The sequence below is a fragment of the Synchiropus splendidus genome, chromosome 10 (assembly GCF_027744825.2).
Source record: "Synchiropus splendidus isolate RoL2022-P1 chromosome 10, RoL_Sspl_1.0, whole genome shotgun sequence".
In the NCBI taxonomy this organism is placed as follows: domain Eukaryota; kingdom Metazoa; phylum Chordata; class Actinopteri; order Syngnathiformes; family Callionymidae; genus Synchiropus; species Synchiropus splendidus.
The window spans coordinates 2668806-2681543 of NC_071343.1; the positions used below are offsets into that span (position 1 = coordinate 2668806).

The 12738-nt window shown below is 41.5% G+C and overlaps 2 protein-coding genes across 7 annotated transcripts in view; one reads left to right on the forward strand and one right to left on the reverse strand.

Annotated features, from left to right (window-relative positions):
- The window catches only part of osbpl6 (oxysterol binding protein-like 6), a 39442-nt gene that overhangs the window by 13274 nt on the left and 13430 nt on the right, over positions 1-12738 (reverse strand). For 2 of the 5 annotated variants that reach the window (XM_053878153.1, XM_053878151.1), the window contains exons 1-2: positions 8170-8470; positions 1716-1952 (exon numbers count right to left, since the gene is read on the reverse strand). In XM_053878153.1, coding sequence (XP_053734128.1) covers positions 1716-1853 — 138 coding nt within the window. In that variant the 5' untranslated portion in view covers positions 1854-1952; positions 8170-8470. Of the gene's footprint in view, positions 1-1715; positions 1953-5022; positions 5150-8169; positions 8494-12738 lie in introns of those variants that run through there. The other 3 variants (XM_053878150.1, XM_053878149.1, XM_053878152.1) reach the window with 3 other exon arrangements.
- On the forward strand, positions 10368-11905 carry LOC128766488 (cytochrome c-like). Of its 2 annotated transcripts, XM_053878157.1 has the most exons (3): positions 10368-10505; positions 11020-11196; positions 11488-11905. In XM_053878157.1, exons 2-3 carry the CDS (start codon positions 11025-11027, stop codon positions 11631-11633), a joined length of 318 nt encoding a protein of 105 aa, XP_053734132.1. In that variant the 5' UTR covers positions 10368-10505; positions 11020-11024; the 3' UTR covers positions 11634-11905. The 2 variants fall into 2 exon arrangements, with proteins under 2 accessions (XP_053734132.1, XP_053734133.1); XM_053878158.1 differs by lacking the exon at positions 10368-10505 and having other exon boundaries at positions 11003-11196.

Below are 12738 nucleotides of genomic sequence, written 5' to 3' on the forward strand. Positions count from 1 at the left end.
TTGTGAGGGTCTCTGGAGCAAAGAACGGGCGTCAGCAGAAGCCTAAGTGTCACATATTGATTTAAAAATGGGGTCTGGATCTCATTAAAACACTCCACTAAAGAAATGCCCCGCATTCAATTCTTCTGTGAGGCTCGCCAAGCTAGCTCAGGTGTTTCCTCGACACTGCCTCTGCTCAGCATTAAAATTAATATGGCTGCAGAACACACAGCATGAGGGACTAAACAATGCTACGATTATCAGTGCTACTATCTTGGTCTTACTAAACTTACACCTACATGTGAGCAGGGCCACACCCTGGACCAACTCAAAGAGACAACCAGCTACACGGAGACATCAATTCACCTCTGTATGTGGGAAGAAACCAGAGTGTCTGGAGGAAACCCACACAAGCACAAACTCCAGGTTTAATCCAAACCCTCAAGTTGGATTCAAACCACCAATATATCTTACTTGTAAGCAAGTACAATAATGAACTTTTACATTTAATGCAACAATTCATTATTGAATACCTACACAAGAGGTCCAGCTTTTCATTCATTTTATCATGTGAAGAGGAATGCATTATTATTGTTGCACTTGATTCTAGATTATGGCTTAAAAATGCACATTGTACAAAAATTAACATTTCCAGTCATCGAGAAATATATATAAAATCAATTTAATTTCAGTATATTTGCATTTCATAATGTGTTGTTGATGCTTTATGCTAAAGTTGCATTTCATGTGTCACAACATACTACAAGAGTGGCTCATTGATGACATATTGAAATATCCCAGGCTTCATCAGGTGCACACATGCAGGACACTACGTATAAAAATATGTCATGTCAAATCTTTCTTGGACAGAATAGAGCACATTTTAAAGAGCCACCTGGAAATTTGGAATCTGTTGTGATCTCCCACTTGCAAAACTGACCAACAGTTCCAGCATTGAACAATTCCAGATGATTATAATAAGTAGAGTAATCCAGACAGAGGATTCGACGTCCTTGAATATCTTGAACATACTCTGGTATCTCCCTGCATCAATCATCAAAACTAGCTGCCACATGAATTTTTCACAGGCCTCTTGGTTTTTAAAGTGCCGTGTGTGAAGGGAGTAATTCAACAAGAGAAACTTTGTAGGACTCTTTGAGCTACTACCACTGCACTCATCTGGAACAATGATGGAACTATCAGCTCTTTTAAGATGGCTGTTTTTTGGCCCCAGTGATGCACGCGACGCATCACTAATCAACGGTAACAGCCTATAACTAGCACGGATCAAAGGCACGGCCGTAGTGACTTGACAGGCACCGTCAGCTTCACCCTCTCACTAGCTTCATGGTGCCTACATGAAAAATTCATCAGGTGATGTCAATGGAAAACGTGTGACGTCACAGATTGCAGTTGTGGTGTCCGACTTCGGTGACACAGGAGCTCGGTGAGATGGGGACAACAAAGGAGGAGCTTCAGGTGCTTTAGAGTCGGGGTTAAGTTTAAACACGTGAAATCAGAGTCATTAGTTATGTCCTCTAATGGATCTCATTAGATGATTAGTCCGGTGAGTGTTTGGCTGATGAGCAGCGTTTTAGTGTCTCTCACTCGCATCCTGTGCTAGAGGCTTCATAAGCAGCTGTTGAAACACCACCGCTGAATTAAAAGCAGGGATGGTCCACATCTTCTGTACCTTTTTTACACATGTTTTTGTTGACTAAAGGATTGGTATCTACCTGCCGGCTGTCGCGCTGCGACGAGGACGAGGAGGAGGCGCTCTTGTGGACCGGGGTGGCGGTCTTGCTGATGGGCGTGGAGCTCCTCTCCTCTGAGCTCATGGTGCGGCTTTGGGAGCCACGGTGTTGGTACGACATGGCGGGTGAAGGTGAGTGTTGTTGACCTCCCTCAGCACTAGACGCTGCAGATGAGGAGCGTCATCTGAATCTTCAGCTCACTCAAGGCGTCCTGCTCGTCTGGAAGACAAACATCACACCACATCAGTGATTTGTACCAGGATATCCACTGTGGAATTTATGACTCCTGTTTATTCCAAAAGTACCTCATTTAGCTGCAGACAAAATGTGTCTGTGGCAACGTTCGGTTCTCATAAAACATCCAGACAGCACAAAGTATTGCATCAAAAAAACCACGGAAGAACTTCAATGCCGCACACGCCTGAAGGTGTTTGATACTGCTGACTCATTTATCTTATTGTGAAAGTGTATTTAATTTAGGTTTACGGACAGGACTCTTGAATAAAAATGGGGTGTACATTTTTATTCAGTTCCAGCTCTGTCCTTCCTCTCAAGCTAATACTCGCAGAGTGAAATTAATATACAGTTTTTTCTTTAGGAATTTACTCACATCAAAATGTTTACATTTAAAAAAAAAATCATTTGACTTTTGTCTTGTGCTACTCTTTTAATTCATAAAATCTGCACTTTTTTCAGTAAAACCTGAATTAGGGATGAGGATCAGGCACTCTAAGTCAGGACCATGGTGCAAATGTCCTGGCCACAGCGAGGAGAGTGACAAACTCTCTGTTTCTGTCTGATCGCTTTGCAGCGCAGGAAGAACAAGGTCACTGATGCCAGAGCACAGCACTTTATGAGAGACTCAGTGTAGAGCTGATGCAGCTAATCATTAAAAATGTTTTTTTTTTAATGATTTACTAAATTCACAAAATCTGAATACCTCTGAACAACACGTTTCAATAAAATCTGCCTGGATGTTAGTCCTAGCTTACTGAGAAAACCCACTCAACTCCGGTCAGCCAGGAACAGCTGACTTCCCCCGGGGCGCTCAGAGAAATCTTCCACCAACTCCTAATTATTTCACCTCCCCAGAAGTGTGGAGGTGTTGCAGTTTGAAGCGTTGCATTGTGTTCATTACAGCTGCAATGGCAAATAAGCTTTTCATTATGTGGGACCTCTCGCTCACACACTTCATCGCCCGTCCCTGCATCATTGAATTATTCAATACTTGATCTTCACGTTTTCCCAAGTGCACCAAACAATGCAGACAACAAATCTATATTCTTCTTGATTTGAAAGCCAAGTCTACAGATGTAATAAATCAAGGCAGTTAATATCTCCAGTGAAGCAAGTGAATGCAAAAGCAGCTCAGTGTGATGTTGTGAAGAAGAGGTGGCAGGCAGGGTGGAGACAACGGTCAGAGCAGGAGTGAGAGTGAAAGTGAAGCTTTCGAGGAGTCAGAGATGAAGATACTGAGGTTGGCATGGGGAGTGACGAGAAAGGACAAGATGAGAAATGAGTCCATCAGATAGCAGACAGCTCAAGTTTGGAGACATAGTTAGAGAGGCCAGTGTCAAAGGACGAACAGTTCCAAAGAATAATTACTTAGCATGGTAAATACTGTGTATTCGTGACTGCTTTGCGTTTTTTTCTATTGAATTTTCCACCACAGAGCTTTGCACACCACAGCACTCACGCTATAATCTATTATTTAAGTGCCCTAACCACGTTATCAACCCACCCACCCAGACCTTCAGCCAGCTAGCAGCTAAGCTAAGATCTCTCCATTTCAGCCACAGGATGAAAGGAGAGAGTCGAAGAGGTGGGTTGAATTTCACCATTTCCAAAATAGACTTCTGTGTCAAAGCATGTATAAACAACAGCCCCCCAGCAGTAAATAAAGGCTGGTCGGAGGGTACGAGTCAGTCCTGTCTGTTTCTCACGCGTGCAGACTGACTGCAGTGTTTTCAGGTCTCTGCTCAGGACTTGATTAGTCATGAGCCTAATCTTCTAAATCCAGTCTCCATGATTATGGTCTGTGAGCACAAGGGTGACACAACCTGTGCCACTCACTCAACACCTCAACTGTCCAGAGACAATCGTAAACCCACCAAAGATGTTTGGGATTCCTTATTAACACGGTCTCACGCCCAGAACTCTTCTAAAATCTAAAAATAGAGGAACAACTGGTGAAGGTTCGAGAGAGACGCCACAACTTCAGGTGCCTTCACCAACATCATGCAGTTGAGAAATTATTCTTTCATTATCAGAAGATAACACATTCAATTACGAGGACCTTATTAACATATTCCACCACCATTCCATAATCACTGTGAGACACTGACAAGCATGAATCTGTCACTTGCATAAAACATCCGGTAAGATAAGCAAACAAGACAGATGCCCTTTTCTGCTTCCCTTTTCACTTTAAATACAGGTTTGCAGTGTTGCCATGACGACAGGGGAGGCCATCAATGGACTGTATCGGTAAGGAAGCAGGAAAAAGTACTGCGAAGAAGACGCGTGTGCTTTAAAGCAGTCTTTGCCAGGAAGAGGATATTACAACATGTAGCTGTTGGAGGTGACATCTTTGAATTTTGAGAATCATAATTCACTTTAATTACCGTGTCTATTGTGCTGGCGGGCTGGGACCATGTTGTTACGTCATGGACTGTGTTGTCACTTTTAATTTGGGGTTGATCTGTGTATGGGTGAGATGGTGATTGAGAACGAGAAAGCGTGCTCAGAGAAGCGCAAAAGATTGAGTCAGCTAAGGAAAGAGGTGGAGAAGACCTTGTGTGGGAACATAAACATCAGATGCTGCACGTGAACGATGTGGAGCTGCGGGAAACCCCAGCACTGATAAAGCAACCAACTCAGCATGTTTGGACACTAGGTGAATGCATGGGTCTTCCTGGCATGCAGAAATGAAAGTGCTCATTGGAATAGGCTTTACAAAAATGACCGTCCGCTTGACGGGGGCCTGCCATCGCCGAGTGTATTTCTAGTTGTGGAACATTTTAAACTCTAAACTTACATCTTCAAACAAATCACTTTTAAGTTGTGAACACCTTATGAGAGCATGTTAGGGCCATTATGCTTTTATCACGTCCAGTTAATGTTCAATGGCCCCTCTGGACTAACAATTCTCTTATAATCCTCCAGAAGTGGAAATTAAGGTCAACTGCTTTACTTTAACTGCACACAGGCTTTGGACAAACCAACACATAAGGGATGTGGGGGATGACTGGCGGTTTTGGGTAGCACAGAGGAGCATTTGGCGACCCACCATTGTGAGGCTGACTGTGCCAGGGAGGAGGAAGCCAGAAGGATCTTCATGAGCTCAGCGAGCAAGGAAAAGCATGCGGTTGATGGAAAGAGCAGCAGCATCAGAGTGGGCTGATTCACTGGCGACACTGAAAAAAGAGGAAGGAGCCATGGACGCATCTTTCAACACCAAGAGCTTCTGTCACGTGCTGTTTTCAGCAGTGAGGCCGTGTCAAGACTCTGGGATAATTAATGTCTGACACCGAAGCTGGGAGTGGGTCCGTGCCTGCTTTTGTCCCCCACAAAACTGATTGGGAATCATTAAATGAATCAATCAGGTGATCAATATACAATCCGACCTTTAAAGAGATCCAATAGCCCCTTGTGCCAATGCATATTACTTTCCAGGATGAACATCTAATAAAATAAAACATATTGTGCAGGTTTATCTGTCAACACTGTTGTGTAATTAAGGATTAAAAAATAAAATACAGTGCATACTATCTCATTCGTTGACATCACTGTCATTACTAATGTGACACCATGGCCATTAAATGTTTAGATAAGCAGAAGGCTAATTCACTTCCCTCTTTTGTGCTTTATCTGAAACTGCAGCAGCATTGCCGTTTATGAAACAGAGGTGGCTATCATTTCTCTGACAGACTCCAAAGAGTAACAGAAAATGGTCTCACATGTGTCTGTTTGTACAATTTCACACCTCAGAGGACCTCCAGATGGTGATTTGACTGATCAAACCATCAAAACATTATCAGGGTGTCATTCAAGAGTCATGCTATCCGGCAATACCTTCACTGTTCCCACTGAAAATGGGTAAATAATATAAAGATTATAATCACGAGGCAAACTCTTGAACTGAAAGCGAGTGATCACAGCAGCAGAACTGGACAAAACAACAGCAAAACAATCTATGCTGAAGGCAGAATCCTTGCTAGAACCAGACAAATGTACAGACAACAATGCATTCCCCTGCATTCCTCAACAAACACCACGTTACAAGCCTGCTCAGTGCTACGGGGATGCACCACTTTGCAACTGTACCCAGAGGAGTTAACAACCCAGAACAAAGCCCTCGTCCTCCTTATCGTACTTCCGGATGGATCAAGTATTCCTTATCAAGGTTGCAGCATTAGAAACTCTTGCCAAGAAGACAAGACCCGGGAGCCTTCCTGGATGAGCTCTCAAAACTTCGCTTGCAAAGAAGAAACAATCTAGAAGGTCTGTTTGCTGTGTGTTTCAAGATCGGAGGAGAAAAGGAAACCTTCTCCAAATTAGTTGCTGCATTGACTATGTGACAATTGTTTCCGAACAATATCTACATATATCTACATACGTGTTTCCCATCACCAGAGCATGAAACACCTTCCTGTTGGTGCTGCCTCCACATCTTAGCCATCCACTATATCACATGATCGACCTGCAGCCTCCCCTGGACCAAGTTTGCTCATCTGCCGCCTCTGTTGCATAATTGAAGGGGACCAACAAACACAGACTCACGTCCCAATATCAGATTACCTGATCCTCAACGACAACTATTGTCCGAATTAACAACGGACGAATAATGCATCTCGATCAGGGGGGCTGCATTTCCGACATTTAGCAGGTGGACTGAAGGAGGATAAATAGAGGGAGATCCTGTCGGACATCTGGAGGCAGTGAGCCACTCATCTATTTTTAAATCAGCCAGCTTCTTAACAACAGTAAAAAGGCAGCGCCAACTCATCTTGTCCGGCATTACATCATTCAGGTGAAGTCAGTACCTCACTTAACTTTAAATAGAATTCATCCTTCCAATGCATAATCAATGCTATTTAAAAAAAAAAACAGTGCATACACCCTTGACGCATTTTTGAAGCTTTCTATAGTATTCATCATCCATAAACGTAAAGCTAATAGGATGCTTCCCTTATCCACTTTTAAATAAAATCACAACAAATTGGTGCTGCTGAAGTTCATTAATTATGATAGGTTTGTTTGTGTATATATATATATATATATATATGGTTCTAATGAGACAAACATAACAAAGTGACTGACTTTACATTCAAACCATATGTTGATCACAGATCACGCATACGGTTTGGAGACAAGACTGGAAACTCTTCTGGACAGACCGATCTAATAAAACTATTGCTGAAACCTTTTTGCTGAGATTTGCTGCTATTTAAAAGCAGTTTTAAAAGCATAGTAGTGAACCAAAATCGTCTCCCTGTTCCAAAATGTTGCGCCCTGTAGAGGTTTACAGAAATTTACAGGAGACATTCGATTCACACCTGACCTGAATCAGATCAGCACCACCTTGTGTGTTTTGTTTGAGACCAGAAGTGACATCTTACCAGCATGTACTTTCATGTGTTGACTGTCTTCCCAAATCAGAGCACAAAAAAAAAAAACGCAATTGTTATTTCATGATCTTGCCATTATTTTGTTTTTGTTGGTCACATTGGTGATAATGGAAAACGAGTAATCAGAAATATAGTAAATAAAACAATAACAGCAAATGACAGAAAGTCTTGAGCACTGACATCATCAGTTAATAAGAACACCGAAATAGGTTAAACGCTGTAGTGACTGTTTGCTTCCAGGGAAAAGGACACTTCTAATAAAAGGTGACAGAAAATTATCTGTGTCTCACAGTAAACTTTGCAGCTCCTACCAAACACACCTCGAGTTTATCGGGGATGTATTAAAATGCAGAGTCACAGCTTGACCTTCAGTGGAATGAGACAAGATGCAGTGATATTGAGGACAGATTCTTGAAGCAGGAGAAGTTGGTTTTCCACTGATGATAACAGAGTTCCACACATAACGAGGGAAGGTTTGGATTCGAGGATAAGCAGCACTTGCATACTAGATCAGACTGGAGGGATGAGCAGGTTTCAATGACATTCTGTGACGCACTGGCAGCACGAGAGTGAGGAACTAACTGTCATCGTTGGTAAAGCATCGTCCCACTTGTGTTAGTGCACACAGACTAGCAGGGGCTAACAGGGAGTCAGGGGCTGCTAGCTGGTCACGTCTGGATGCAAATAGGATGATGCGATGGACAGAGGCCATGAAAGAAAGATAAGTGGCCGTAAGGAGACGTCCATGAAGTGTTACGGCAGTGAAATCTGACAGCGACAGGATGGAGAGAAGCGCGTGTTCTTACCACATCAGCAGTATAATGACCATGTCTTTACAGTTCTTGGCGCAGGAAACAATTGAGCTGGTCTCCTCCTCACTCACTGCCTTCTCACCGACAGGCGGCCTCCATCGGTGTCCGCAGCCAATATAGCACAGCTCTGCTTCGGACAGAGGTGACTTGAACGGAGACTAGAACATAGTGGAAAGTGGAAAAGTGCTGTGTTTGCCTGGTTCCTTGAATGCGGGTTGTGATGCTCCGCTCGGCTCAGCTAGCTCCTCCCTGCAGCAAGTCCCGCTCCGAGAGGGAGACAAGACCCGGACTGGAGTTCAGACCCTGGGATCGGACTGCCTGCAAAACATGGACCTGGATTTGGCCGCCATTAAGAGCAGGGCTGAGTAAACCGGTTTGTCATGGTGCATCTTAGTAGAAAATAAATTAGTGCTGTCATTGTAACGCGTTAATTCGATTAATTAATTACTCAGCAATTTAGCGCGTTAAAAAATGTAACGCAATTAATTATGAGTATCAACGGTTCTTCATTTTGCCTCATTTAGAGGTGTGTTATACTTCTATTATTCATTTTTGAATTGCTGTATTGAGCTTAAGTGCCTATTTGAGACAGCCTTATTTTATTTCAGAATTTTATTTATTTAACTGAATCACTGTATTTGTATTACATTATTGAAAACAGCCTAATTTTATTCATTTAACTGTATTGCTGTATTTGTTTTACATTGTTGAACCATGCACCTGGCCTCACTGGGTTGCGGATGTGCTTGACCTTTACTTTTGGATTTCATTTATGAAGCACAGTTCACCAATAAAACATTGGATTTCAAATCTTCTCTTCTTTATGTATTCAATTGATTAGTCACGCACAACATTTTTTTTAATATCCTAGAACTCAAATTCTTTATCAGGAGACCTTGAGCAGATGTGACATAAAAATGTGAATAATTCGATTAATTAATTACAAAATCCTGTAATTAATTCAATTATTTTTTAATCGACTGACAGCACTAAAGGAAATATGATCAGAACCCTCTAAATATATTTAGAAGATGTAAGCAAAAAACACTATTTTAAATAGTAAACTAGGTTGAGAATTTGAACTATATTGAGCTCTATTCAAAAAAGTTAGTTCTTCTTTATACTGTGAGCTATCTTTCTGGGCACATTTTCAAAATGCATTAACAGTCTGTACAGAAAAGAACAGAATCCTCATATACAGAACCGATAAAGAAGTTGTGTGGTTGTTGAGAAAAGAAAAAAAATCATACACAGGTACATACATACACATAAGTATGCATGCATGCATATGCAGGTGTAAACACAGCACCAATAAATACAGATGAGACCAAAAATAAGATTACCTCTTATGAAAGCTTTTTCCAGCCACAAACGTAAGTGCTGTTCTTTTATTATCAAAAATTCAAACTACGAACCAGTTGCTCCTGACTGAAAAAACTGACTTTTTTCTGCAACAGTAGATTTAGTCAAGGACAATTAATGTGACTTAAGACAACATCAAACAGCAGAAATGGCAGGAAGAGTGAGCTAGATGGGTGGGGAGATATCGATCCCACAACCAGGGGGCAGATTAATGACCAATATGAAGATGCAAAAGAAATTACCAATGAAAAAGACACCAAGGGAATGGGGTAAAATTACGGCCCTAATAATTTGAAAGAAAAATATCTTCAGGAAAATACACCGATTTTTTTAAATTTTTTTTTATCAGAGGACGGCACCTTTAGGTGACCTTGGTATCAAGGTGGCATTCATGTTTGGCCAAACTATTATCAAACTAACTGGGTAAAGTGAATATATAGATTCCCCACTTACAGCTGATAACTGACCAAGTTAAGCGATTGGCATGTGTCCTGTGCGCTATATTAAAAAAATATGGTAACAGTTTTCGTAGACAACTTAACCTTGCACCCTCTGCTGGGAAAACAAAGCACGAGTACAAAGATTGAACATAATTTCTTTTCATCTATTTCATTTATTTCTAAATTTATTGACGTTATTCCCATAACGCTGCACAAATATGATATTTTATGAATAATGAAACGAAACTAGAAAACGTTTTTTATATGCTAAACGAAGTATTTTCTTATATTGTGTGATTTATTCCGAACATCATTACACCGATGTACTATCTACTAGAATATTACACCGTTTTGTCCTTGTTGCGTCAACTTCCTGAACAATAGTGGTGACACGTCAGGTCAGCTGACCGATGACGCGCACTAACGTACCTCACACACGTTGAGGAGAAACTGAAGAAAGGAGGTCGAAACCGAGTCCTTCTTGATCAACCGTGGCAAAGTGAGGGGAAACCGAAACAGATCGAAACAGTAAGTTCGTGTATGGTTTCTTGTTATTAAATACACGTGTTATTTAGATAAATTGCAAAGTTGTTTTTCGGCTTTTCCGAACTTTTACTTGGGTGAAACGACGCCGGTTCCGGTTAACAACGTGGTTTCCACTTCACAGATTCGAGAGAAACGGGCGATGTGGGCTGTTTTAACACTCAGAATTCTACTCACTTGGCTCTGTTTTAGAGCCATTTTGAGAATTCAAAAGTGTACCGTGGTGTAACACTGTTTACACCGGATCTCCGACGAGAAAGTCGTCAGACTAGTTTGAGTAACGTTATTTATCTCGGCATTTGAACGCATTTTGAAGACGCGTGTGTTCTATACAACTTTACCAACGATTGTTTTGTGGATCGAACGGTTTTGCAACGTGGGAGTCACTTTCGTTGTGCAACACTATTATAACCACCGCCCCCTAGTGGTGAGGACGCCAATCGCACAGGGATTCGTTGAGTTTTTCATACAGTGTTCTATTTGTGCTGATTGTTTCCAGAAACCATGCCTGCAGATATTGAGAAGGGAAAGAAGGCGTTCGTTCAGAAATGTGCCCAGTGCCACACAGTGGAGCAAGGAGGGAAGCACAAGGTCGGCCCGAATCTATGGGGGCTGTTTGGTCGCAAAACAGGACAGGCTGAGGGCTTTTCCTACACTGACGCAAACAAGAGCAAAGGTAAGACATGGCTGTAACTCGAGGAGCTCGTCCTTCAACGACCTCTGAATCGTGACCTTGTCTGCGAGGAGACAGTTGCTTGATGGACAGTGTAGTGAAAATGGCTAAACAAACCATACCATAGTGAACTCAGAATCCAATGTGCTTTACATTAATCTCAAATTTGGCTGTCTTTAGACTCCATAGTGTTGATCAAAAAACTGGTTCTCCTGCTTCCCCTTTTGTTTGCGCCGCATGTCAATGCCCTTTGTTGTGAAAACGACCTCTCTTGACCTGCTAATGCTGTCACAGGCATCATCTGGGATGAGGACACCCTGATGGTCTACCTGGAGAATCCCAAAAAGTACATTCCCGGGACAAAGATGATTTTCGCCGGCATCAAGAAGAAGGGCGAGCGTGCCGACCTCATCGCATATCTTAAGTCTGCAACGTCGTGAAGTTTGCTCAAATCTTTTAGCACGATGTCTGAACTACAACTGTACCTCTGTTGACAAGACCCCTCTCTCTGAGGACCTGATGGTTCATGTATCAAATGGTTATTTTCTAATGTAACTTATTCAATAATGTGTAAGAAACAGAACTGAAGGCATCAAATAATGTACTGAACCTTGAAGATGTCGTGCTTTGTCAGAGTGAATTTGTCTCACGAGTGAATGTTCGGTCCTTGTTTTCTTTTATAGGTGTTTGAATAAAACAAGTGCGGAACAGTTTTGGACTGGCATATCTTCTAAACATTAGTCAGATTAGATTTCAGATAAAGACTGAGAGCAGCAGGTAAAACTAGTGCATTGGGGGGAAACAGGAAATTGTTGATGGGCACGCTGTGTTCCACTGTGTGAAGAGACAAAGTTGGAACACTTAAATTACTATTGCTTTTGGCTACTTTAACTGGCTTTTCATTTGTTGCATCAATTGTTAACATTACCCTTAAATACTTAATACTTGGGTCAAAGGACTTGTAGTTTTCAACAACTTCATGTAGGATTTTTTTTTTTTTATTAACTTAATTAAAACAGGGGAAGATGATAGTCAATGTGAAATATTGTTAGATCATTTCTTTACTTTTCGATAATATAAACTCAGCATATTAACTTACTGATGCTGCATTGGCAAAACCAGTGAGCAACACCAACAACAAATCAAACTAAGTATATAAATTCAAAAACAAGAGAATTACTATTTCAGAGTTATACATAAATATATTATGTACATCAGCTGATCAGGTCTGACCCTTCTTACTACTCGGCATCTGGGAAGGATAAATTGTTATTCAGATGCTTTGGGCACGCGGCATTTTGGGATCCGATGAGTTATTCTTAAACAAATACGAATGAATGGGGAGAGTATCGAAGAACTCAATGTGTGCAACAGCTCCCTTTAGCGGTTGAAAGTGGTCAATACACCATTCAGATGAAATAGTTTCTGATACCCTCTTTCAGATCAATGGAATATCGGAAGATAAATCGCAAATGCTTCATCTTCCGCTCTACAAATACGCATCGATTTGTTTGCATGTAGAAACAAGTCAATCGGCACAGCCTT